The sequence below is a fragment of the Callospermophilus lateralis genome, chromosome 14 (genome assembly GCF_048772815.1).
Source record: "Callospermophilus lateralis isolate mCalLat2 chromosome 14, mCalLat2.hap1, whole genome shotgun sequence".
Lineage (NCBI taxonomy): Eukaryota > Metazoa > Chordata > Mammalia > Rodentia > Sciuridae > Callospermophilus > Callospermophilus lateralis.
The window spans coordinates 100,876,570-100,904,550 of NC_135318.1; the positions used below are offsets into that span (position 1 = coordinate 100,876,570).

At 39.2% G+C, this 27,981-nt stretch overlaps 1 protein-coding gene across 1 annotated transcript; it reads left to right on the forward strand.

The window, feature by feature from the left end:
• On the forward strand, window positions 1-27,971 carry Il18r1 (interleukin 18 receptor 1). Its single transcript, XM_076832805.2, has 10 exons — window positions 1-58; window positions 3,408-3,651; window positions 7,240-7,405; window positions 9,854-10,007; window positions 12,782-12,844; window positions 16,176-16,293; window positions 18,827-18,966; window positions 21,993-22,154; window positions 26,380-26,538; window positions 27,616-27,971. The coding sequence occupies exons 1-10, from the start codon at window positions 1-3 to the stop codon at window positions 27,969-27,971; spliced, it is 1,620 nt and encodes a 539-aa protein (XP_076688920.2).
• Window positions 27,972-27,981: the final 10 nt, after the last annotated feature.

Genomic DNA, 27,981 nt, shown 5'->3' on the forward strand with positions numbered 1-27,981 from the left:
ATGCATTGTGGAGGATTATTCCTGACTCTTTTGCTTCTTATGGTTACATGCGACTCAGGTAAGTTGTGAAAAAAAAAAAAAAAAAAACTTTGTTAGTAATCTAGAGGGAATGTCGGGATTTTGTCTTTTTTGGGGTGGGGGTGGGGGTGGTTACTAAAAATGCTGAGTTTACCAAAATGTATTGATTTAAAATTCTACTTTAGAAAGTTGACAACTATTTGGTGTCTCTGAGGTAAAGAATAAAAGATGCATAACAATGGAATCAAGTAAAAAAAGATCCATGTGATAATATTTTTTTAAAAAGGACTTAGTTCTCCAAGCTTGTAAAAACTTGTGTCCTGAAATAAATTACATTTGAGAAGAAACTTTGGTTCATGTTATTTGAAACTGAGGAGGAAGCAACTATTTTTATTATTATGGATTTTTTTAGGAAGTTTTGTACACACCAACTCCTTCCTTAGAGGGATGCAAAGATTCATCTGATTCCTTAGGAAATAATAAGTACCTTATAGATGTGTAAACAATATCGGGGCTAGAAAGAATAAACAAGAAAGAGACGGGTTAGATTAGGGAGACAAGTAGGTTTCTAGGTGGATATCAAGTACGTTTTCTAAACTTATTAATAATGATTACTTGGAAATCCCCTCTGCCTCAACCCTCTTGAAAAGAATTCTGAAACCCCATTCTTTGGAGAAGAGTTCCATGATTGGATGGCAAGTTTTCCCTCAGGCTTTGGAGGGTAAAGTGGGAGCACATATGAGACTTTGCCTGGATATATTGTCCAGGAAAAGGGAACATCTACTTTGGTAAATTATGGCTGAAGGTCTAGCTGAGTTAGTAGATACTTTCAAATAACGTAGGTCCAGTCTTGAGTATGGTTACTTAAATGGGCCCTGTATTGTTGTGATGGCACCAAGGCATACAATGCAGTACTTTCCAAACATTAAAGGAACAAAGTAAATATTCTCTTCCTGATAGAGAATAATCTGTCAGAAAGTACTGAGTGGAAAAGCAGGGTGCAGGAAGAGGTGTGTGCATGGATCCCATGTTCTGTTCAAATGCACTAACAAACTTGCTCCCAGTTACTATGAAACATGTTAACCAGCTTTGCATTGCTGTGACCAAAATACGTGACAAGGACAACTTAGGGGAGGAAAAGTTTGTTTTGGGGTCACTTTTTCAGAGGTTTAGTCCATGGCCTTTCCATACTTCACCACTCTGGACTGAAGAAAGAAGCAAGGGATAAAATATATCCCCCCAAAGCATGCCCTCAATGATCTACTTCCTCCAACCCCACCAACCAAGCCTACAGTAACCTTCCAATTATTAATCCATAAAAAGGATTAACCCTCTGATGAGATTATAGCTCTCACACTCTAATTACTTCACCTCTGCACATTTTTGCATTGCTCACCATGAGCTTTTTTGGGGTCACTTCTTATCCAAACCATAACAGGATGTTTCAGACACAAATACAACTCTAAGATCTGCTGTGTAATGTTGCCAGGGTCCCAGTTTCCTGTTTTCAGATAGTTGGACAGGACCTTCCATTAGTGGGTAACTGGGGGCAGACATAGCACTATTCTACCTGTAGAAGTCACTTAACTTAGTTGAAGTCAGGTGAAAAAATCTTATGCTTGTCCAAACCCAAGACTGTTCCAAAGGATACAGGTTATTGGCCTTGCTGGATTCATAGACCCTGCTCATGGAAAAATGGGAATACTGTTCTTAGACCTTGAACTCCACTCACCTGAACTCCACTCATTTCTACAAACACTATTCCAAACCAGCATTATATTTCTTCAAATGATAACTATTTCCTAAGAGGAATGAGAGCATATGTTCATCAAAACACAGGTATATTTATACAAGCATTTAAAAATTTTTTTGTTCTTTTTAGATATATATGACAGTAGAGTATATTTTGACATATTATACATACATGGAGTGTAACTTATTCTAATTAGGATTTTACAAACATTTTAAAATATTAATCAAAACTTGGAAAACATGGAATAACCCAGATATCCTGTAGACACTTCTCTAATAACCCAATTTCTTAGTATTTTTCAATTTATAGAATTAATAGTCAAATAGTAACACAACTTGCATAACAATGAAAAAAGAACACATCCCTGCCGCATGTAGCAACCTGGTGCCTGTCACAGACAGAGTGGTGTACAGAAGAATTCAGACTCAGAAGAGCAAATCTGATATGATTCTGCATTTTATTACATATGCAAAACTCTAATACAGGAAAGCAAATGAACTGTCAATGGCTTGCCATATTTTGAGTTTCGTATATATTTTTTTCACACCTTCTTTGTTGAAGTACTTAAATGTAAAACAGAGATTATGTGACAACCACTAAACAGAACTGGTTGATGCTCATTAACTCTTGAACTTTGAGATAGACTTGATATCCACGGTTTCAAAGAGTGCTTCTACCCTTTGGGCCACTTCCTCTTTACGCTGTGGTCAACGACGCTGAGTTAAAACCAGCCTGTTGCTCTCAGAAATAAACTGTCGCTGTAGAGAGCATTTTGTCCATGTTCTCAGGGAAAAGTTGCATTCGATTAAAAGATTCTCATTTTCCCAATGTGGATGAAGGCCACCATGGGGCCACCAGAGGACAGGATATGAGAAAGGGCCACTAAAGCCAGGTTTGAACTCCCAGGAGTACAAGAGTGGCAAGAAGACCTACCCTCTGAGCAGATCAGATCAAATTCTAAGGCCAGAGAATCTGGGCGAATTGAGAAAGAAGGAGGGAGACCGAACAGGAGACCAAACAGCAGAAGTGACGGATACCAGAATTTGGAGTGATACTATTTTAATCAATTCTTGATTATCCCCATGGTAACCTACAGAAATAACAACCCTGTGCACACTTCAAGCTGCAGGAATACGTTTAACCATCCTCACACCTGCCCAGGAAATGGGCAGGTCAACTGGCCGGCTGGGTACCAGCTTGGTGAGATTTCGGAGGATGCAGATGAAGGTCTCTAGGTATCTGTTTCCTTTGGCATGGAGACTTCCTGGCTAGGGATGCTTTGGGGGTAGGTGTGGCGACACCATGGCCTGTGGTTTCAGTTGTCTTGTGCAAAATTTTCTTTTGAAAGATGGCACTTGTCAGGTCTGTCTTCTTGCTGTAGTAGGTTAGGTTCTCACACCTTCCTGTTTAGGAGGGATCATTGGAAGATTTGTCTTCATTGTCTTCTGCAAAGTGTCTTATCCCTCATAGTGTTCGAAAGACAGATGCTAAAAATAAAGAACCCATGGGACGGCGACACTGAGAATTCTCAGAGCTTTCTTATGAACCTTTGCTTCTTCACCTCACGCATCAAGAGAAAAAGCTACTTTCTTCATTTGGCTTTTGGTTTTCTCCCTTTTCTTTTACTTATCTTTAGAAACGTGTTTTTCACGGCCCAGTATTAGCGCGGTGGAAGGGGAACCCTTTTATCTGAAACATTGCTCCTCTTCACACACAAGTGAAAATGAGGAAACCTCTGTAAGATGGTACAAAAGCAGCAAGTCGAACGGACGCACTGAGCTGAACCCAAGCAGCTCTCCCAGAATTACTATGTATGACAACACTTTGGAATTTTGGCCACTAGAGTTAGAAGACCAGGGCTCTTATTTTTCCCAAATGGGGTAAGTATATCTTTTTGCTTCACAGTCCTCTCGGCCTCTGTTCAGCCACTCAATTATAAAGAAATCTCACATGAAAAAAATATTTCATTATTGAAAAGAATAATCTTTTTTTTCCTCCTTAGTCATCATAAAGACTTCAGTAAGATTTCCTGTTAAGGGATCCTTGTTAATTAGTGCAGACTGAGTAAAGGTCGGTTTTAGAAGTCAGATGCTCCTGGGGGCCTGATATCCCGGTGAAGTGAAATCAATGGCTAGGACTTCATAATGACACTGATGTGTAGAGAAGGTTGAACAGGGTCAGTCTCCTGGGTAGCATCTTCAGGTGGCAGAGAGGATGGCATTGATGGAGACACATGGTACTCTAGTTTTCAGGGCTCACTGGGATCCAGATGGCGGTGCTAGAGGAGGAGGTGTGTGTTCAAGAGCCAACCAAAACCCTACAGCCCTGAGCTCGTGATGAAGGGGAACAGGGACAGGGCTCCATAGTGTACTCACGCTATAGCCTGAGATTATGCCAGGATAATAATAATGGAGAAATGCAACTATTCTGAAACAAGAGCAATCCATTGAATATTGAATACGTCAAACACTGTTACAGGACTTGGTTCTGTTGACAGGAACATACAGAAACATGTGCACACATATATGTACACATATACACATTATGCATGCCTTTATCTAGAGATTTGAAAAAATAACTCGGGGCTGGCTGAGTGGTGTCACTGTGGTGTCACATATAGCAGAGTTCTTTTAGAAATCTCGTTCTTTGCACTGGAGAGAGTCCTGACAATCATCACCCCGTCTTTGAGAGCAGGGTGAGATATCACAGTGAAACCTCGATATCACTCCTGTGGTTTTGCACAATATGAGGTCATGGTTTTTTTGTTTTTATACATAGAAACTCCCAAGAGTCATAAAGAAATTACAGAACTCTTTCAAAAGTCAGTGCATTTCATGTGACCTTTTAAAGAGTGATAATTGCAGAAAATGGGTCACGACTGGATTTTTCAGAGCAGGTTAAGGAAGATTGAAGACGGTACTTGTAAATTGGGTGGAGGAAGAGAACACCAAACACTTCCGAACCCTGATTGAATACAGGAACAAGGGCAGGGCAGAACCGTCAAAACCAAGGGGACAAACCCGTTGTCTGTGACCAACTTGGAGATGTGACATGGAGTACAGAGAACACAACTCACCACAGGAAGCCACATGGAGTTATTAGCTAGAGAGATGATGTCAGAGAGGCATGGAAACTCAGGGGTTGGATAGGAGAGGGCAAGAAAACAGGGTGGCTCAGAGTGGCCTTGGTGACAAACTTTGAAAGTTGTTGGAGACTGATGAGTAAAATGTGAGAGTAAGCAATGGGGGAGAAGCATCTTTCACAATAGGGTGACGATGGTTGGGTTCTATCTGGGAGTGAGTTGTTTAGGCCACTTAGGATGGTGGAAAATATAGAGGTGCTCAACATAGAGCAATCAGTAAGCAGCGTCCTGGTTTTACTATAGGTGTGTGTGTGTGTGTGTGTGTGTGTGCGTGTGCATGCATGTACATGCCCAAGTGTGTGTCTACTCAGGTGTGCATTAGCTTTTGTAGTTTGGTGTGGGAGCTGCTTTCAATGTGCAGATCCTCCACTTGGAATTCTCCCATGGGAATTGTAATCCCTTAATTCTTAACGGACTGCATTTACTAATAATCAAATGCTTCTGGGGACCCATACTTTAATCCTGCAGTGGTCTGTCCCAATATATTTTAAGGAGGAAACCAATTAAGAAGGAAAGGTTTCCAGAAGAAAGAATTTTCTCTGATAGAGTCAAAGAAATGAAGGTAGAGCGAGAAGCACACTTTAAAAACTATTAATTCGATCCTGAGTTGATGAGCAGCAAGTTGGGCTTGGCGAGGTCCCCCCAGAGAGCGGACTGGAGGTTTTTAAGCCCTTTCTGTGCATGGCCAGAGGGGGAGCTCAGAGGCAGAGTGCAGTCAGTGGTCCCACCTAGCAGGGGGTCAGAGTCCACAGCTTTGGGTCAGTTGGCCTCAGCCTCACGTCAGCCTCCAGTTCTTCTGTAGCAAGTGTGGCCTGTTGCTTCTTTCCACGTCTGCAGTGTAATGTTGCACGTGTGACGAGCACTCATTCTGTCAGTTTCCTGAGTGTTAGGAGGTGGACTACCCAGGTAAAGAGCATGATCTACTAAGATGAGAACTTGTCCATGTCTGTTCCTTAAAAGCAACAGGTCAGAGAGACCTGGACATAATCTCTCTCTCCAGATTAGTGAGGCTGGAGTTGGGGAAACTTCAGCAAACACTTGAGAAGGGTGCCAGTGGGAGTCTGAGTCCTTCTCAAGGGCCAGGCGGCTCCATTATGTCTCAAGGCCACTGACTCCCACTGCATTTAACTGGGACAACCGCCTGCCACCCTCTCCAGCACGGGACCATCTTCAGACAAGGAATGCCCAAAGTGAGGAGCCAGATTTACATGGATTGTACAAAACACTCCTGGCCCTTGGGGCTGACCAGATGTGCATTCCCATCTGGCCTCACCCTGAATAGGTGTGTGACCTTGGGCCAGTGGTTTAACTTCTCTGAGATTGAGCTCTTCCTTCTGAACATAGGGAAAATGCCTGGTACAGCATCTGGAGCTTGGGGGTAGCCTTGTCTTGCTCCCAGCCTCTTCTAGACTTAAAGGGGAGCCGGGAGAGCCTAAGTGGGGTGCCCGTTGGTCAGGCACACAGCACCTGTCTGCTGTATTTGGGAGATGGATTCATATGTATACAGGTCTATCACATCACGTATGGATATACATATCACATGTGCAATGTAAGCAAACGTCAGACTATAAATGTTTTCTTTTTTTTTTAAGAGAGAGAGAGAGAGAATTTTTTTTTAATATTTATTTTTTAGTTTTCGGCAGACACAACATCTTTGTTTGTATGTGGTGCTGAGGATCGAACCCGGGCCGCACGCATGCCAGGCGAGCGCGCTACCGCTTGAGCCACATCCCCAGCCCAAAACGTTTTCTTTTTAAAATTACTCATTTCTGATCAGAAGGAACCACTATAAAATCTATTCAAATTCACTTTTGTTCAGTAAAGGGCTCATATAGATGTGCTGAGGGCCATAATAGACTTTGTGTGATTCAACAGTGTAAGAGACAGGGATTAGAACTCACTGCCCTGAGACCCATAAACCTAATGTGTATACTTACTCATTCAGAAAACTGCCAGGAGTTTATAGATCTCAGGAAAACAAGGCTACCCTCCCATCCTGACCTAGGATTCTCTGTTTTTGTCCCTTAATAAAGATTATCCAAGTTTTAGACATTTGCTGTTCTGACATCCATAAGATACAGCCAGGTGTGTGTGTGTGTGTGTGTGTGTGTTGCTCAGGGTTTTATCTTTCACCCTAGGACTATTGTTAAATTTCTTGCTGCTCTGAAATAAGAGGAGGCAAAGTAGGGTATAGACAATCAATGAATCAATCTCTTTATACAAAAATTAGGAACAAATTCTAGGATCAATGACAACAGGGAAGGTGGTTGATAGCTATAAGGTTTCTGTCATAATTATTAAATGCCTTTACACTTTTATTTCATAGAAATGATACTCAGGAGCGGACATTAACTGTCACCAGAAGAAACACACACAGCTGTTTTAATGAAAAACAAGTAACTAGCAAACCTGTGGGAGTTGAGAAAGTTTTGGAGATTCCATGTACAAATGATTACTATCAGAAACTGATCAAGAAAACATCATTATATAAGGTAACACTTGAAAAGTATTTCAGCTTACAACATGATAGCAAAGATAAAATTCCCAGGTGAAGATCTGGTGGCTGTGGACCATTTTGGTCTCCTAACAGACAAGCCTTCTGAACCTACACAGCTCGCATGGCCTGTAGAGTGGGGTGTCCCTGCAGGGTTATTGGGAAGATTTAACGTACACAACGTGTGTAGCCCAGTAGCTCTCTGTTCTGTGTGTGTTGTCCAATCAATTTTGACAGCTGCCCTCTTCAGCGCTTCCTTCCTTTTCCTTCTCCTTCAGTTAATTAATTTTTAGTGAGTTTAAGTTTTTCATTTTCTTCTGTCACAAACACTTAAAATTCAAAACTTGAGTGCATGTGTTTTCTTTTTCCTAAAATTACAAGTTTATTTTATAAAGTTAAAAGATGGAAAAATATAAAATGGAAGCAAAAATCACTCATAATCCCACCAGCCACTTTTTTTTCTGTGTAAACATCTACTTTTAAAAAGTGCTTTGTTCTATTGTTAGTGTCTCTCTTTTACTCACTAAAGTTGTATTTGATTATTCGTCTACATCTTTAAACATTCTTCCAAATAGAGGATTCCACTGGTTTCACCTAACAGATCCCCTTGTATTAGACATTAGTACATTCCCAATTTTTCTCTCTTATTTAAAGGCTAAAAACGAGTATGATTTTCATAGGTCTTTGGGTGTTTATATAATTTGTCTACAATCAAATCCCTAAAGTATATCATTGGATCAAAAGTTGATGGCATATTTATGACTTTTGATACACAATATCATACTAGTTTCTGGGAGGCTTTGCTAGTATAAGTCCCCACACTTGGTATAAGAATTCCTCTTCCTTATACCTACCCCAAACTGGGAAATGATGCTTTCAGAATTGAAAAATCTGACATGGAAAATTTCTGAAAGTCTTAGTAATTTTTTTCTATTCTTTTCTTAATAATGAATTAAATACTTTAATATGCTTATTATATCATATTATTCCTTTTGTGGACAGCTTGTACATTTTCTCTTTTTCAGTTGCTATACCGTTTTCTTGTTGGGTTATAAGAGGTCTTTTAAACAATGCTACAGAGATTCTATATATACTTGTGTGTGTGTGTGTGTGTGTGTGTATTGTGTGTTGTGTGTAAAGAACATACACACACATCTAAGCACTTGCACAACTCCAACAACATAGTTTCTAAAGAATAAATATGAATAATCTGACTCTATCATGGAAACTTGGAAGAGCTTCAGGAGTGGGTGGTCTGAATAGGAAAGAGCTGGGAAACTTGAAGCAACAAAGGATTTACCCTGTTTACTTGGATTTTTCAAGGAAACCTCTTACCTGACATGTTTTCTAAACATTGAGTCAGTCCCCAGTTGACTTGCTTCTGTTTCCCATCGAAGGTCCACATGTTATACAGTTCACGAAAATCAGTAAGTTCAACATATTGGGTTTTAAAGTCCCAAGGTACAGATACCCCCATTTAGGAAAGGGGCATCCTAAGGATGTTTTTAGCTAAACAGTTGACACAGAGGCTAAGTGTTCTCGTCCTGTGGACTGATTGTGACCTGTTTGAGGGGAGGAGAACACGGACACTCAGTTTGTCAAGGGCTAATTGGAGTTTCTGATATTATGTGTATCCTGGAAAAATCAGTTTGGGTTTATAAAAATTTGACTTACACAGAAACATGTTACTGTTCTGAGGTACCCCTGTGGGTACTAGCTACACAAGCCTATTTTGTCTGGGTCCAGCCACAGTGGCCACCAGCTTTGACCAGCTTTGAGGGAGAAGTCTAGGTCCTTCTTATTTGGTATTTCCAGGAAGAATGTCACCCGGTAAGGGTCAGCCATTCAGTTCCCCTGTTCTCCTTGTGTTCTTATCCCTAGTACTTACTCCCAGGGTGCCTAGTTCTTAGTACACAGAGTCGGAATGAAGTGTTACCTTTTGAAACAGGCTTGAGCAGAAAGTTTTGAACAGAATGGATTATTTGGGGGTGGTGGTGGTATTTGTGTGTGTGTGTATATGTGTGTGTGTGTGTGTGTGAGGTGCTGGGGATTGAACCCAGGGCCTTGTGCATGTGAAGCAAGCACTCCACCAACTGAGTGATATCCCCAGCCCTTTGATGTGTTTTTGCTATTATTGTTGTAGTGTGTGTGTGTGTGTGTGTGTGTGCGTAAAATATAGTTTAAAATAAAATGCGGACAGTGGTTATGGTGCCCCAGTGCTCCATTTCCCAGGACAAGACAGGGATAACAAGGTCATGGGGGTCACACTTCATTGCTCCAATGGGAGCAAGATCAAGTCACGGGGACATTTTCTCAGTAATTGCTGATTTCTGTTCAGTTTTCCTTTTTTCTCTAAGGATCTTAAGCTTTAAATGTGAATGATTGTAATACAAATATTGTCTTTGCTTACTGAAAATATTTTAACTTGCTTTTTTTAAAAAAACAGAACTGTGAAAAGTTAGCGGAAGACAATTCTAGCCTATTTATGAAGAAGAACGCTGAGTTCAGTGACCAGGGATTTTACTCCTGTGTGTTTTCTCTTTATCATAATGGAAAATTTTATAACATCACCAAAACCTACAACATAATAGTAACTGAAGGTAAGAGAAATCCCAGAATTGGGAAGAAACAAAATTATATTAAAAAAACCAGAATCTTTCTTGGAAGGCCACCTAGGAACTCAGAGCTCATTTTGTTGAGCTTGTGACCATGTCACTAGTTAAAATTAATAAGATTCAAAATCTTCATTTTGGTTCCCAGCCACCTGACTGAATTTTTTTTTTAAATTGGGGCAGCGAACGAAAGGATACATGGGTGAACCAACCTCACAGAAGTCAGCTGTATTTTATTTATAATTTGAGTAAATTGTAGAATTTTGGGGTCATTTAACTTTTGTTTACGCACAACAAATATTTACTGTGGACACAAATATTTCTGGAGGGCCTCTATTTTCAAAAACTGTACTTAGTATGGAGAGGCCAGGGAAGCAGGGACATACAGAATTGAGAGAGTTACACACTGTTTTCAGGGAATATAAAGACCCGACAAGCTACAGAAAGATGCCATCATCTGTGAAGCATCTGTGAGGCTGCCCGAGGGTGGTAGGAGCTGCAGGAAGGACAGATGCAGGGGGCTCCACTTGAGCTGGGTCTTTGTGGGAGAGCATCACAAAGTGGCGGGATGTTCTAGGAAAGGGCTGATAGACTGAGCTGTGAGTGGCACATGGGTGCTACTAGGAGTTGGAGGGTAACACATGGTCTGGTTTGCCACGCCCCCCAGACTATGTATGATGGAAAAATTAAAGGACAGCATTTTAGAGTGACAGGGACCTGAGAGTCATTTAACTAAACCTCATTCTATGAAGAATGTGGTGTGGATGATAATTGGTCATTTCTGGTCCCTTCTTGGGATTTTCCAAGGCAATCATCAAATCGCACAGAAGCTTAGCCTAGATTTTAATATCTGATTACAGGACAGTCTGTTTATTTTCCCACTGAGTTCAAACATGCCTTCTTGCACCTTCTATCTACTGTTGCTTGATTTCAATAACTTCAAAGATTGGTCCCTTCTTAACATAAAAATTTCTTCCGTTGCTTGAAGATAGATGATTTGTCCATGCTGGACTTATGTCCGACCCCTGCTCCCACCATCCTGGAAAACTAAAACTTTGGGTGGGTAACTCATCCAGCCAAATCTGTGGGTTCAGTTTTCTTTCTTTTTTAAAAATTTGTTTTAATTAGCTATACATGAAATATTGGTAACATATCAACTTTAGCAAAATCTTTCCTCTTCAACTATCCACATATATGGCTATATACCCGTGTGCTACTACTGTAACAAAGTGCCACAAGCCTAGTGTCTGTCCTCAAGTAGCATATATTTATCATCTTACAGTTCTGGAAGTCAGACTCCAGAGTAGATTGACTGGGCTTAAAATCAGAGTTTCAGCAGGATTGAGCCACTTATGGAGGCTGTAAGGGAGAATGTTCCCCAGCGTCCAGAGGCCATCTGCAAGTCTTGGATCATATCACTTCATCTTCAGTACCAAGAGCAGAGGACCACTGAGTCTTCTCTCTCTCTCAATTTTGCTTCCATCATGTTGTGACCTTTCTGTCTCTCTTTTCTGAGGACACCTGTGATTGCATTCAGGGTCCACCTGGATAATCCAGGATCATCTCCTCATCTCAACATCCTTCACTTCATCTTGTCTACAAAATCCTACGGCCACGTGTCTTCGTCCACTTCCTTTGCTATAACAGAGTACCACAGAGTAGACCCCTGGTAAATGATGGATGTTTACTGGAGGAGGCTAGGGATTCCCAGAGGAAGGGCCACATCTGAGGAGGGTCTTCATGCAGCATCATGCCTAGGGAGGAGGGCAGTCCAGCATGTGTGAGCAGAGAAAAATGGGAGTGGACTCATCCTTCCCACTAGGATCCCACTCCCACAACAACCAACCCACTCCAGCAATGATAATGTTAATCGGTTTTTAAAGTGCAGCCCTCATGACCTCATTACCTGTGGAGTGGGATTTATTCACTGTGGCCATTAGCTGGGAATCCCACCCCTGAATTCCTAAACTCCAACGTCTTAAATTCTATTGTCATTATCTACTATAAATCCTTGAGCTTTACTTTCTCATGGGTATATTTTTTCATTTCCTATAAACCTCTGGCCCCTCGATATTGTCACCCCCTCTTCTTTCCCCCAATCATCTTCACTTTCTGCCCATCACCACCTCTTTCCTTCCTTCCTTGAAGAAGCAACAGGAATATCTATTATTAAATGGCAGAGATGGCACCAGCTGCTTTAGTTGAACTGTCCCTTACCGTCTTCATGACAGTGAGGTTGTGACCCTGGGCTGCTTGACTTCTCTCTAACGTTTTGTCTTCAGTCAATGGGACAGTGGTGTTTCTCAGCATTCTGCAGTTCTCAGCTGCTTTAGGCTGCACGCTAGCATACAGTGGGAGGCTGCTGGGTGACGCACTCCTATCTAAGCATGACCAGATGGGCCAAGCAGGACACCATTGTATTCTTCTAGTCAGGGATGGAAATCTCTCAGGATCAGAAGTAGAAGCGGACTTTCAGGTGTGGACACCAGCAGGGCTGGGGCTGGGCTGAGCCGAGTGAGTCACCAGGACAAGACACTGAAGGGAATCTCCTCTCTGTGTCCTGCACAAGGAGGGTTGGCACCTGAGAGTGACATCATTCAGATTGTATGAACTGTTTGGAGATTTTTCTTTTTAATAATTTTGGACCCCAGTGGGCCTTGGGTGAGACTGTAATTGCAGAAAGCAAACCATAGATATGGGGGACTGGTATGAGCCTATAGTGACAGAGAAGTTGACCTTTTTATTTTCTTTTTCACATTTAGGTCAGAAGAATATGGCTCCCGTTCTTATTGGACCAAAGATTAATTATGTTGAAGTGGAATTAGGTATATTTTTAATATGTATATTTCCTGCATTTATGAGTATGGGGCATAATTGGGTTTTCAAGGGGCAAATCTCATTCATTTTTAATTGACATCATGTGCACAACACACTCCATATTTGGTGAAGAGCACTAGCACTACAAAATCAAGAAAAGCATGTCTTTGAATGTTGCCATCTTTAGACTGATTAAAATGATCCGTCTGTTCAAAAGACTGTGGCACTGTCTATGGTTTTTAGACTAGGATTTCTGTCACCCTGTGTGTGGCTTTTCCCTAATGGTCTCCATGGTCATTTCTAAATAGGAAAATTTGGTGATAACACTCTGGGGAGATGCGTCAAATGGCTTTGTGCTTTGAATATTCAATTAATTAATTCACTTTGAATCAATGGGCCACATCAACTGTAATTTAGGATTTGTTTGACAGATCTTATGAATCAACATGTCCAGTTGAGCCATTTCTTTCAAATAGGAAAGTTGTTTTTTTTTTGTTTTGTTTTTTTTTTTTTTAAAAAAAAGGCAGAAATTCACATCTGCTAAATGTGCTAACCCAGGTATTGGCTAAGTGGTTGAAATACTTTATTTGAATTGGATTTTCTAATCAACTCAGAGGGGTATTAGACATGTTTTATGGATTAAATAACAGATATACAGAAAGGCTAAGTCACCTGTCTAGACTTAAACCTCTGGAAAGTGGAAGAGTGGGGATAATAGTCTCTGTCGTTGCTTCCAAAGTCCACAGCTTGCGATTCACATTGGGGGTCACAGTAGTTCATATGATAACACATGCCCGGAGCCTATCAGATAAGATGTCCTCTGTACTTGCACTTTGTCTGCTTTTTATTTTTATTGATTCTAGTCCATGTCTATATTATTTCTTTCCTCTCATTTTCGGCTTTTTTCTTGTTTTAATAATTGATTTAAAAGTTAATATTTATAATTCATTTCATAGTTTGGTGGCTTGTCATTGCTTTCCAGTTTCTCTACTTTATTTTTATTTTTTTTTTATTTAAAATCAGAGCACATTTGCTCTCTTTCTGGAATATAGTGCAGTTTTTTTTCACCCCCAATGAACTCCCTTCTCCAGCCATGCCCTACCTGCCTGAGGCTTCCACCCAATTAATCCATATCAGCTGGTTAATCTACTGGTTAGGTTATACCTCTCATCATGTAATCATTTCTAGCACTGGGGATTGAACTCAGGGACACTCAACCACTAAGCCACATCCCCAGCTCTATCTCCTATTTTATTTAGAGACAGGGTCTCACTGAGTTGCTTAGAGCCTCATTTTTGCTGAGACTGGCTTTGAAATTGTGATTCTCCTACCTCAGCCTTCCAAGCTGCTGGGATTACAGGCATGGGCCGGGTGGACTTTTTGCTTTCTTACTTTCCTAATAGTATGTACAATTTATGCCCTAAATTTCCTTCTGAGTACTATTTTTAGCTACTTCTACTAAGAATTGGTATATCATATGTAATACTATTTTGTTTCAAACATTTTTAAAAATAATTCCCTTGTGATTTCTTCTTTAATCCATGGATTATTTTTGTTCTTAATTTCCAAATGTCTGGAGGATTTTCTAGTCATGTTGCTGTTATTGATGTTCAATTTAGTTTCATGATGGTCCATGATTAGAGACTATCATTTTAACCTTCTAAAATTAATAGTGATTTGCTGAAAGGCCAGGATAGGGATTATTTTGATGAATGTTCCAAGTGTAGCTGAAACAAAGATGTATTTTGCAGGTTTAGGTTTTCTCACTTTTAAGTGTCAATTAGTTAAGTCAATTAATGACATTATTTACATGATTTATACCCTCACTCATCTTTTGTTTTCCTGCTCTATCTCTTTCTGAGAAAGATACATTAAGATTTCTAAGTGTGATGGTCAATTTGTCTACATGCTCTATGGTTCTTGTGAAATTTTGCTTTCTTTGTGTTGAAGATAGAATATGGGCACATATAAATCTGTGCCTGTTGAATTGACACCTTCATCATTATGCGATGTCTGTCTGTAGCTTTCATAATGCGTCCTTCCTCAGTGCCTAGGCTCTCTGGTATGAAATAATCAAGACAGTGTTTTTGGTTTGGGGATTGACCTGTTTTATCTATTTTTAAATCCATTTATTTCTGAAATTTCTTTGTCCTTATACATAAATTCTGTCTCACATAAACTGCATATCTTTGGACCTTTTTTGAAGTCCAATCAGTACATTGTTTTATATTTAAGAAATTACTGATTATGGTTGGTTATAAACCTGATATGAAAATGTTTATCCTTCTTAAATGAATTACTCTCATTTATTAAAAATGTCAATCTTTCATTCACTTGTTCATGGTTTCCTCTGTTTTCTTCTAAATAGTTACTCTAAGTCTTTATCATCTCTGGACCTGCTTCTATCATCTATATTTTCTATTGATTATTGTCACGTTTTCTTCCTCTTTGTGTGTCTTTTAATTATTTATTGTTATTGATCTTCATGAATTAAACAAACAAAATGAATGAAGCTTGCATTATTTTCTTGCTATGACTCTTTTTTTTTTCTGTTAGATAGGCAGAATGAGGGGCTGAATATCTCCGTTCACTAATAATGGAGCTAGGGTGTCTGGGATGCAGTGTTCTGGGTTACCAATAATGGGGGTGGGGGAGAACACTGCAGTTGTATTTATTGTGGGCCTTTTCCTAGAGTGGAACTTGCTTTCCTAAGTACCACAAGGATGACAGTCTTTGTGGCCTCTGATGCTACCCAAGGCTTTAGCAATAATCCTGCAAGCCTGTGCAGCTGACAAAATCTCCATTGGATTCTCTTATCTCTATGATATTCCTTCTATTTATCCCAAACCCAAACAAATTGCTCATGGAATAAAATGGCTGATCATCTTTGCTCACCCTTGGAGATGTCTTTTTTGACTATGCTTTTTTTTATGTATCTTTTTTTGGGGGCTATTTCTCTTTATTTTCCCCTGCACTCTGATAACTTTAATTTTTAGTTAACTTAATTTTTGTAACTCATTAATTTTGTTTTTCTTTAAGTTGACTTGACAGTACCTAATAAATCATGTACTAAACATAAAGTCCACTAATGACCCTGTGTTTTAATAATTGATTTAAAAGTTAATATTTATAATTCAGTTCATAGCTGTCATTGCTATCCAATTCCTCTACTTTATTTTTATTTATTTTTTTATTTAAAAGCAAAGCATATTTGCTCTCTTTCTGGAATGTAGTGCAGTTTTTTCACATTGAGTTAACATTCATTGATTTTATTAATTTGAAACCTCTGGGAAATATGATTTTCTAAAATTGCAATGGTGGTTTTCAACTTTTATCTAGGAAAAAATGTACAGCTGAATTGCTCGGCTTTGATGAATGAAAACGACATAATTTATTGGAGCGTCTGGAAAGAAATGGACCAATTTAGTAATATACAGGAGGAAGGAAAGAAAACATGGTATGCATTATGTGATATATAATATATCATAATACATATGATAGGAAAATCATGATATATATATATATATATATACATATATATATGTATATATATATATATACACACACACACATACATGTTATAAAAGATGCAGAATTCCTAAGTGGTTGATGTAGTGTTTGGGGTTAGTTTAAATTACAACCAATGTATATATTTTAGCATTATGATTTCCATACCCTAGATTGATGAAATATGAAGAAATTTATTGCCCACATCTATGTTATATAAACAAGGTCCATGGGGGTTTTTAGCATCACCTTGTCATAGTGGTTATTTTGGTCCTAGGTAGGTGGGATTGTACTTTGTTTCTTACAAAAGAGCAATTACCTAGGATTCATTGTTTTGGGATTTTGAAAAATGTGTTCAGTGCTTCATTTTTTATCAATGTGCCAAAATCCTATACATACTGATATTTAAATAGTCTATGTTTTAGTCAGCTTTGTATCACCGTGACCAGTGACCAGAGACCCAGATGAGAACAATGTAGAGGAGGAAATTGCTGACTCTAAGGTCTGGGCCTGAGATGAAGCAGAACATCATGGCAGAGGGGTACAGCAAACAGAGAGAGAGAAAGCTCCACTTTCCACAGGCAAAACATCTATTCCAAAGGCACACCCCCAATGAACTGCCTTCTCCAGCCATACCCTACCTGCCTGAGGCTTCCACCCAATTAATCCAAATCAGCTGGTTAATCTCCTGGTTAGGTTATACCTCTCATCATGTAATCATTTTACCTCTAAAATTCTATCATTTTCTCACACATAAGCTTTTGTGGGATACCTCTATAACAATCTATATTCTTACATTAAAGTATGGCCAGACTTACTACAACAAAACCTACTAAACAGATGATTGTTTTAACCATCTGAATGACCCTGGACTATATTGTTATGATTAATTATTATATGAGTACACTCCTTGGGGTCCAGGAAGTGGTGATCTTACCTATCACTTAAGCTGCACTCTGATTTTTTTTTTTCCTGAATTTTTACTTTTTTAGCATATTCTTTGTCAGCCTCGTGACTGATCTGTAAGTTCTTTGCACTGCAAGGTCTGGGTCTTCCAGAGCAGGCACATGGTTAGTGCCCAATACATGTAGAATTTAGCTGAATTAATTGCATGGCTTTCCTGCTGGTGTTTCATCCTCAGCAACCATCCTCCATTGAAGTTTTTACATTTCCTCCTTCTAATGATGCATTTCTAATATTTGGAGGGATAGTAGAACAACTCACCAGGCTACTTAGAATTGAAACATAACCTATAAGAGCAGAAGGTCTTAGAGTAGTCTGCACAGGCTTTAAATGTCATCCCTTGTGGCTTCCCTAAGCCTTTTGTGTCTCACTTATGGATTTTTCATAGGTTGGAGATAGATGGTATTTCTGGATTGAAGCTTCTGAAAATTCTGTACTGAATTGTGTTCTAAGATGTATTTGAGACAGTCAGAGGCTTCAGTGGGGCTCCATGTCCCAGGACCCACACAAGAGTGTGCTGCCTCACATGCCCTCAGAGCACGGAGGAAGTGAACATGTCATGAGTGTTTGCGTCACACCAGTGAAAGGAAAGCTTGGATCATGTGAGGAAGAGGAAGACAGCTTGCTACCAGTGGTTGTCTCAAGCCATTTTCTGATGTGTCTGAACAGCTTAGCTGATATTTCTCTTGTGCCCATGGTATCTGAGAATAGTGATTGAATACTCTGGATATGAATCTGTATCGTGCACAATAGTTTACAGTTGCTCTGGTTTGTATATTATTTGTGTTCAGAACTCCTGCAAAAGTTTAATTCCCAGTCTTGTTGATGATATTGATAGGGAAGACAGTTAAACCAACAGTAGTATTTTGAAGCAACATGTTTTCAAAGCAATTAGATTAGAGTAAGTCATTACAGTGGAGTCCCCATGACTGATTTCGGTGGCTTTATAAGGAGAAGAGAGGAATACACGTGGAAATGCACACATGATCCCTAAGATAAAAGGATCATGTGTGATAAAGCTCAGGGGTTTCCTTTCTAGAACCTGGCCCATACTGTTTGGACTTTTAGAGTTCCAAAGCTATGGGCTAAATATGCTTATTACCTTTATAAAGTAACCTGTTCCAGGTATTTCGTTACAGTAATAAAAGCTACCCAATACAATTGCCTTGTCAGAATGAGTGGAAAACACTTTGTGGGAAGAAGGAGAGAAATAGGAAAAATAATTGATAATTAGAATATTTTCTTGTACTTTCAAATTTGCATCATTATCTTCCTGGCATTTAAATTCTAGATTCTTGATAACATCATTCCAGCTGGTCTCAGGAGGACTGTTTCTGTTGATTATGATGCTCTACGGAGAGCAGGAGGCTTATTGTAGCTCACACTTTAAGAGTATCCACCAGAATGAGAAGATCTGATATAGTCAATGTAGTACCTGCCTTTGAATATGAATTCCCTCTCCTGGGTAAAATTTGCTGATTATGAATAAAGCCTCTTGCTATATCATTTTCTTCTTACAGGATCTCAGAAGGCAAATCTTATGCTTCAAAAATACTGAGAATTGAGAAAGTTAAGGAAAACAATCTAAATTTTTCATATAATTGCACTGTGGTCAATCAGGAAAAAACAGACACCAGTATGTTCATCTTGTTGAGAAAAGGTAAGCTTGGAAGCTTGTGGAAACAGCACACAGCTGCTGAGTTAGACACTCTTTTTTTTTTTTTTTTTTTTTTTTTTTGTAGTAGAACCAGGCTTCTGAGAGGTGACAAGATTTATCTTACATCCCAGGCATTCGGTAGCAGGATTAGTGCTCAGCCCTTGCTGGAATTCTCTGTGTCGTGATCCCAAGCAGAATGAAAATACAGAGTTTACACCTTTGCTCTCACAGTCATATTCCAAACCACAGAGACCAGGTAGACAGAGCAGGGAGGCAGGTGAAGCTCAGGCACGCAGATGCTGGTAGGTCTCAGGGTGGGCAGTCAGATCAGCCTTTGCACACCCAGTCCTTCACACCCACAACAACCAGAGGAGAGCTTGCAGATCAGTGTGGAAGGAGCCCATTGGACATCAGGCATAATTGCTTCCTCCAGCCTCCTGTAGCAGGGTCCTGGGCTCAGCTGGCCCTTGGGGGTGGTCGCTAATTCAGAAAGCTTAACTGAGGCTTCCTTCCTGGCCATCTCCAGGACATAGCAAGTGGGCAGTTGACGGTCCTCATCTGTGGGATTCTCAGCATTTTCAGTGCCCACCTGATGCAATGCTCCAGGGTCGTCCATTCCATCATCTACCAACACAGCAGAACTCTGGGCCTTTGGTCCAGTGACTGCTCAGGTGCAGCTGTAGCTTGAGCCAGAAATCTTCTCATTCTATTTGTCATAACTTACTGCTCATTCCCCCATCTCCCTGGATATGTAAGGAAAGGTCAGGATCTGAGAGATGGAGAGGAAGACAGACAGAGACAGGCAGACAGACATGGAGAGATGGAGACAGAGAGAGACAGAAACACAGAGAGACAGAAATGGGAGAGCGACACAGGGAGCTAGGGAGGAACACACAGAGGACAGGAGAGACACACACGCACAGAGAAAGAAGCAGAGACCAAAGGCACAGAAATGACTGCCTCGGTTTTTGCAAGAAGCAGAAGGGAGAGGCAGAGAGAATCAAGGGCCAGGACCCTCTGTGCTGCCCCAGGGTCCCTTTGCATCTCCCCAAGCACCCTGTTGGGAAGCCCTTGTTCTCCCACAGGCAGTAAGAGCAGAAGCTCACGTTCATTGCATGCTGATTCTGTGACAGACTTGGTGCTCAGCCCTTTCTATGATTTCACCCCATCTCAACAACAAGCTTTTATAATTGAAGAAACTTGCTCAAGGTCACACAGCAAGTAAAGGTATTAAAACTCAGAACTGATTGACTCTGGAATTGGTGCTCTTCTTCACATCGACAGGTCCCTTCCCTTGCGGGTACCTCTGCCATGTTCGTGCACTTGCAAGGCTGAAACTTTCAAATCTGCTTCTCCTGGTTGACACACAGACTTGCCTGCATTCCTGGCTGCCTGCTGGCCACCTGTCACCTCCACCCTCCGTGCAGGACTGTCCTTCTTCCTTCCTCCTGCCCTGATCAATTCTCCCTATGTTGATCTCAAAAATATAGGCTGGGGAATTAGGGCCTCCCAACCCACCCTTGCCCCTGGAGGAAAGTGTGGGCCTGGGTGTACGTGTTTGTGTATGTGTCTGTCACAGTCATGACTATGTAGACCCTTCAAAGGTTTAGGAATTCCAGGGCCTGACTTTATTCAGATACACTTATTAAATAACTTTAGTTGCTTACTTGCATCCTAAAAGTTAATTTTACCCGAAAGGTCATCACTAAATATTGTGCTGCTTAAGATGGCAAACACTTTAAACATGTTTGCATTCTGTGAATTAGAATCTACTCCGAGAAAATTAGAATCCACTCTGAGGAGAAAATACTCAGAAATATGGAAAAACATGTCTACCTATGACTATCACCACATTGTGGGATGGTTGTTAAAATTAATTCACTCTCTGTACTCCTCTGCATTATCTCATACAATGAGCCCAAACTGAGTACTCTAGGAAATGTAACTTTTTTCCCCAAAGGCAGTTTTCTAATGAAATTTTGCTCAAATTCTGAGGACTTTGTGCCAGGCACTGTGTTAACTACTTTGTGTATAATATCTTCCCCCAAACAGCACCTGTAAGGAAAGCAATAACTTTATTTATTAGTTTATTTTTAAAGATGAAAATACTAAGATTGAGGAGTCTCTATGATTTTGCCTCTGATATGAACTAATTGATGGAGCCAAGGCTGCGAACCCAGATAATCTCAGTCCAGGGTTCTGTCAAAACCATGCATTTCCATTTTCCATTTTCTGCTTACCAAAAGGTTTTTCAGTTTGAATTTTAGTCAGCTTTTTTGTCACTGTGACATGATCAGAATAATTGTAGAGGAGGAAAAGTTTATTTGGGGGCTCATGATTGCAGGGGTCTTGATTCATAGACTGCTGGCTCCATTTCTTAGGGCTCAAGGTGAGGCTGGACATCATGGTGGAGGACTATGGCAGAGGGAAGCATCTCACATGAAGATCAGAAATCAGAGAGAGAGAGACTCCATTGGCCAGATACAAAATATATACCCCCAAAACATGCCACCAAAGACCCACCTTCTCCACCCACACCATACCTGCCTTCAGTCACCACCCAGTTAATCCCATCAGGGTATCAATTCACTGATTGGGTTAAGACCCTCATAACCCAATTGTTTCTCCTCTAAACCTTCTTGCATTGTCTCACACATGAGCTTTTGGGGGACAGGGACACCTCACATCTAAACCATAACACCAACGGAGATTTCTATTTGAGTCCTTTGTATTTCACCCTAGTTTATCATTGTCCCAGAAATCTGAATTCTCCAGGTGCAGAGTATGTTATAATGTTTTCAGGTCAGGTTTCTGAATATTCTTATACATATTTCAATTCTTTAGAAATTTGAATAGATGAGTACTGCAGACTAACAGCAGACATTTGAGTTGTTTGATGGAATGTGGGTGAACTTGGGTGGATACCCGAATTAGTGAGAAGGGCAGAAACTGACAACCACAATGTGATAGTGGAAGATGCTGGTGATATTTCTTGGATTAATTATTTTCTTTTTCTCTTTCTTTTGTAGCAAGCAAAGATGACATCCCAGGTGGCATCTTCACTGGAGGAATGATTGTAGCAATTTTGATCTCAGTGGTGGTAGTGTGCCTAGTGATTATGGGTATCATCTATAGAGTTGACTTGGCTCTATTTTATAGAAAATTAATGAGAAGAGATGAAACACTAAAAGGTAACAACTGTCATAACGCTGGGACTTCTTATTTCATGATGAAGTTAGTAAACCCAATAGGGAAACATTGACCTTCATCTTATTTGGATTGTACTGTTGATTTAATTTGTAGGAGAGGTTTTCCATGAAAAAGTAACCCCACATGTACCCTCCATCATGCATGTTATCATGTGACCATTGCTTGTGTTTGTATGTTTGTAAAAATTGTTCTTTAATTGTTTCACGTATGTATGTCCTGTCCTGCATGTGACACTTGGGTCCAGGAGCTGCACATATGGATGCCTTTGTTGACATGCCACTTACTGATCTCACCCAGTGCACATACTCAATAAAGCTTGCTTATATGGAATTGCATTGTTATGTTTTATTATTTTGAACTGGAATAGGAGGCTGTATAATGTACCTGTAAGAATGCAAAACTAGAAGCCAAATTATCTGGATTTTTGTCTCCTAAATTACCAGTCTTACCTGCTATTATGTCTACCTGGGGACTCTAGAACCAAGTTTCCCTGTATTTAAAAGGAGTTGAAGTCCTTACAATTACTGAGCTTTAAAAAATCAAGCTAATAGATTTTACTGGCTTTTGTTTATAGATATATTTGTCTGGCTGTAGGGAAAAAAAACCCTTCATGTATTTCAAACACCAAAATTCTAAGAAATTACACAATTGAGCATCCCCTGCCCAGCCCTGTCCCATGTCTGTGATTCCCACTCTGCCCCACTGATACACACCCAATTGAATATTAATATGGATTCTTGTTTCACTCCCCCTTTTACAAAAAACAAATCTTGGTTTATTGTGCGTACTATTGTAATCTGCTTTATTATTCCTTAGATACTCCTCCATATCACTTTGTATATATGCCCCTTATTTCTAAGTGCTGTTCAGTGTTTTATGTCTGTGGAAGTCCTCATGTTTATTTGACAGGTATTTGGGTTGTTTCCAATTGTCTGTTACTACAGAAATTCTGTGAGAAATGGCTTTCCACATGTGCAGTGATTGGAAGAAAAAAATTCCCCAAAGTCATATTCCTGGCAATACAAAAGGAAGACACAGCTGTTATTTTGGTAGAACTTTGCCCTCCATGCCACTGTTATTACCACTTTCAAAGAATGAGAGTACATTTTTTTTCCCATAGCCTCACCCACCACCACCTTTTGGATTTTTACTAATCTGATAGGTGACTTGTGTCCCTGTGGTATAGTTTTAATTTCCTTTGCATTTATTATGCAAGAGCATGAACAATTTCTTCATTTGTTTAAGACTTCTTTGTGTTTTCATTTACAATATACCTATTCATATCATTTGTTTCTTCTTCTTGCATTGGGCTGATAGCTTTTTTTTTTTTAATTGGTTCACTGTTCTGGGAGCTTTTTAGTTGCCTATTCTCTATAATAAGAAATGTAAATATTCCCATATTGTCATTTGTCTTTTGACTTTGCTTATTTGGTGTGCTATATGGAAGACTCTACTATATCTTTTTGGTCTCTGGATTTGGGGTTTAAAGTACAAAGGGCTTTCTACCTACGGACCCCAGGTAAAAGAAGTTTTTATATTGGATCCTTTGAAATTTTTATCAATTTCTTTGTCTCATTTAGGACTTTTAGTCTGACGACATAAAACTAGCAAAGTCAGCCTGCATGTGTGTTTGATTTTGCTATGAGGCGAGAGGCTGCAGAAAACTGGAAGGTCTGTGTTTGGTATTTCCTGCACTGTCAAGGCTAGAATCAACTGGTATTTATCCTAGAAAAGGCATTAATAACTCTTTGTCTTTCTGATTTTTATCTAGGATTTTTTTTTTCTTTCTAGTGTGTTTGATCTGATTTATAGACTTTCTTTTTTTTGTTCATACTTTAGCTCTCCACACAGCACTATACAGAGACATTTAGAGATGTGCTCTAAATCACTTCTACTCAAAGTGTGGTCTGTCAGCAGATGCAGTCCATGAAAAGGGCAGAAATGGAGATTAAAGGATAAAAATAAAAACTTTTATAGCAGTTTATTATTGCTGTTATATCCAAGAGTGTGTTTAATATTGGTTTCTGAAAGGTTGGAAATGAAATCAACTAATCAACAACAACAAGAAAAACAAATTTAATTAAAACATACTATTTAACCACACATAGCTTAAGAGGCATTGATATAACTAAAAACTTGTTTTTTTTCAAATACTCCTCACATGATGATTTCCTTTATTTAGAAGTAAAAAAAAAAAATCATCATTAGCTTTAACACATTTCTTATCTTGAGCTCTTTGTCAAATTTTAAAGCTGTTAAATCTTTCATTACCTGGATTTACAATAAATTGTAACATAGATTTGCAGATTTATATTACAAGAAGAGAGTTGTTTGAAAAAAGAAAATTGAAAGCAGTTTATACTTAAAAAACTAATTCTTCACAGGTAAGAGCTACACTGTAATAGAAATCCATGTTTGACTATATTGTCTTCCCATTTTATTATGATCAGTAATAAACTGAATGTAAAACAATCACCATCAGTAATTCCTACAATCAGTAGTAAATGGTGCTTAGTTATATAATGCCTATTTTCATCAATGACAATACTAATGGAAGCACGGGCTCTTAATAAATAAACATATGGTATAGCAATCTAGGATAATCATCAGGTGGACGATTTACTAATTAAACTAATAACCACTTTTATTTTTAACATCATTTCCTATTTTTAATATGCACCCAACTCTGCAATCTTTATAAAATTTTCTATCTTTCATATGCATGAAATTCTGTAAAGCAATTGCTTTACATCAACCACAGGTTCTGACTCGAGCTGTTTATCCGGAATGAAATAGGACGGAGCCAATTTTGGCCAGTGGAAAGTGTTGTTTTGTGAATGTGAATACTATTGAGGATTTTGGACAGGGCTGGTGGTCTTAAATGCTGTGACCCGACAAAAGACATGGATCGATAATAATTTCATCCCATATTTTTTCCATATTTTTTATTGGTGAATTATACATAATGATGGGATTTGTTTTTACATATTTGTACATTCACATGATATAACAATGTAATTTGGGTTATATTTTAACAAAAGATTCAAATTTATTACATTTATCAAATTTTATTCATAAATTTATTATGGGCAATTATTAATCATTAAATAAAGATTAATAATAAATAATATAATAATTCCATAATAGTATGATAAATGATAAATAATAAATAAATTGTTAAAAATTAATCGATAAATTTATTAAAGCAAGTCATAAATTTATTGATCCTGATAAGCCAGGCATAAATCTCAGCCGCTACCCAGTTTTCATGAGATAGAGATAGAACACTCCCCTACCACGTCCCTTCTTTCCTTGCCCATCCCCAGTAGCCTTAGTTGCATTATTTAGGATCTGACCCAAAATGTCACCTTTCATAAAGCTGGTCCACTGGGATCCCTCTTCATTCTCTGACCAGGTTACTTTGTCTTTCTGCTTTACTTTGTTTTTCATCTGTTAATGTGTGGATTGTGACTTTTCCCAAGTTATTGCACTTGTCTCCTTTGTTGCCTCAAGTTGATCAGATCAAGCTGAAGAGAAACTGCGTAGTTGTTGTAAGGAGAATGACCTTTGTTATGTAGGTAACACATTGCCTGCCAAATCTGTCTGTTGGCCATCTGGAAACTGCTCCGGTAGCAAGAGTTCAGTAGGGGCAGATGTTGGGACCACTGAAAACCTTTCAATGGGTCAGAAGTTTTCCTTTTGACACCTGACTTGCTGTAACATTTTAAATCATCAGTGTGTGTTCTGCTAGCATACTGTCTCAATCACCTCTATGGTTTCTCTTCCTGGTGCAGAGAACAGGGACTCAGCATTGCCTCCATCTTTCTTTTTAGGGAGCCCTTTGGTGGGTAGAGATTAGGATACTGGTAGAATTGAATGATATGAGTCAAGGTGAGGTTCGCTTTCACTCCTGGAAGGAGGGCACGTTCCTGCTCCTTGGCCTACTCTTGTCTTTAAATCCCTCTGTGGCCCTGATTGATGGTTTATATTTCTTTCCAGCTTTCCACGATATCAGCATGAGTCTTAAAGTAGATTTTCACAAAGACATTTGATTCAATGTCTGGTTAGCGACTGAGGTTTGGCCATGCTATTTTTAACTTTCCTTTTTTAATGATTCTATATTTACTAATTATGACTTTAGATCAACTCTTACTTAAAACAACTTTGATTTACATATTAATTCAAAGAGTTAATTTTATCTCCTAGATGGAAAAACGTATGATGCTTTTGTGTCTTACCTAAAAGATGGTTGCTCGGAGAATGCAGAAGAGTTCACTTTCGCTGTGGAGACTTTGCCCAGGGTGTTGGAAAAACATTTTGGTTACAAGTTATGCATATTTGAGAGGGATGTGGTACCTGGAGGAGGTAAGAAAGGGGATGCCAAAACAGAAAACTAGTAGAGATACTCTTTTTTCAAAAGTTGAGTCGGTCAGTTATATAGATAGATGGCTCTCCCTTTTTCCTTAAAAATAAATGAGCAAGGTTCTTTAGAACAGAAGTAACCAGACCTGTCAATATTTGGTTCTTAGTTGACCAGATTAATGTGGTTAACCAATACCTTATTACCTCACAGTGGAAAAACAAACTATTGTATTGCCTGCCAATCATCTCTTTCTTGGACTATATTTGTTCTGCCTCATGTTTCTGCAAAGTTCTGAGAGAAGGGTTGGACATTTTGTTTTCCGAGTCAAGTTGAGCATTGTCATTATCTTGAGACATTGATCTAGAAACAACCCCCAGAAAGAACACTTATTCCTTGGAACCAGTTTCTAATTTAACCCTTGATGTTTGCACAATGATACACAGGACAATTCTTACAAGGAATGCTTGTTCTTTATGGCGCTGATGTTGGTGGGAAAATTAAAGTAGAAGATAGGGGAGTTAGGAAAGAATAAGTAAGAGGAGTTTTGGGGTGTTTTCCTATCAGATCATAGGAAATTCAATGTTTTTACTAATATGTAAATACACACAGCCACAGCACACGTTTCAAGGCAAATTACAGTAAAATTTGGGTACAAGTTATGCATATTTGAGAGGGATGTGGTGCCTGGAGGAGGTAACAAAGGGGATGCCAGACAGAAACCTAGTAGAGATATTTTTTTCAAAAGCTGATTCAGTCAACTTGCTATTTACTGGCTTTGTGACTCTGGGGAATTTTCGTGACCATCCTGTGCTCTGGCTTAATAAAATGGGAGTGATAACAATACCTTCCTCATGGGGTCACAATGATGATTAAATGAGTTAATATGGGTAAAATTTTAAAAGAAGAGTGAGAGCCGGGAGTGTGATTATTATTACTGCCCCTAGGTGGTTGTTTTCAATGGGCATATAAAAATCAAGAATAAATGGCTTCTTTTAAAACAAGACTGTGCAAAATAGTTTTTTATTACATGCTCACCCTTTCCAGTCTGCTTCCATTAACAACATGTCTTGTGTTTTCAGCTGTTGTTGATGAAATCCATTCACTGATAGAGAAAAGCCGAAGACTGATCATTGTCCTCAGTAAAAGTTACATGTCCAATGAAGTCAGGTATGAACTTGAAAGTGAACTCCACGAAGCACTGGTGGAAAGAAAAATTAAAATAATCTTAATTGAATTTACACCTGCAAGTGAGTTCTCATTCTTGCCTCAGTCAGTCAAGCTCTTGAAATCCCACAGAGTGCTGCAATGGAAGGCTGGTAAGTCTCTTTCCTATAACTCAAGATTCTGGAAAAATCTTCTTTATTTGATGCCTGCAAAAGCCACCAAGCCAAGCAAAGGAGAATCAGAAGCCTTGCCTATTTTTTCAGCGTATTGAGCTCCAGAAA

What these genes read in the sequence shown, in the direction of transcription:
- Il18r1 (XM_076832805.2), top strand. Translation starts at nt 1, where the DNA reads ATGCATTGTGGAGGATTATTCCTGACTCTTTTGCTTCTTATGGTTACA. An exon ending in GTTCATCTTGTTGAGAAAAG is followed by an intron (nt 18,967 to 21,992) that starts GTAAGCTTGGAA and finishes TTTCTTTTGTAG; the next exon opens with CAAGCAAAGATGACATCCCA. An exon ending in AAGAGATGAAACACTAAAAG is followed by an intron (nt 22,155 to 26,379) that starts GTAACAACTGTC and finishes TTTATCTCCTAG; the next exon opens with ATGGAAAAACGTATGATGCT.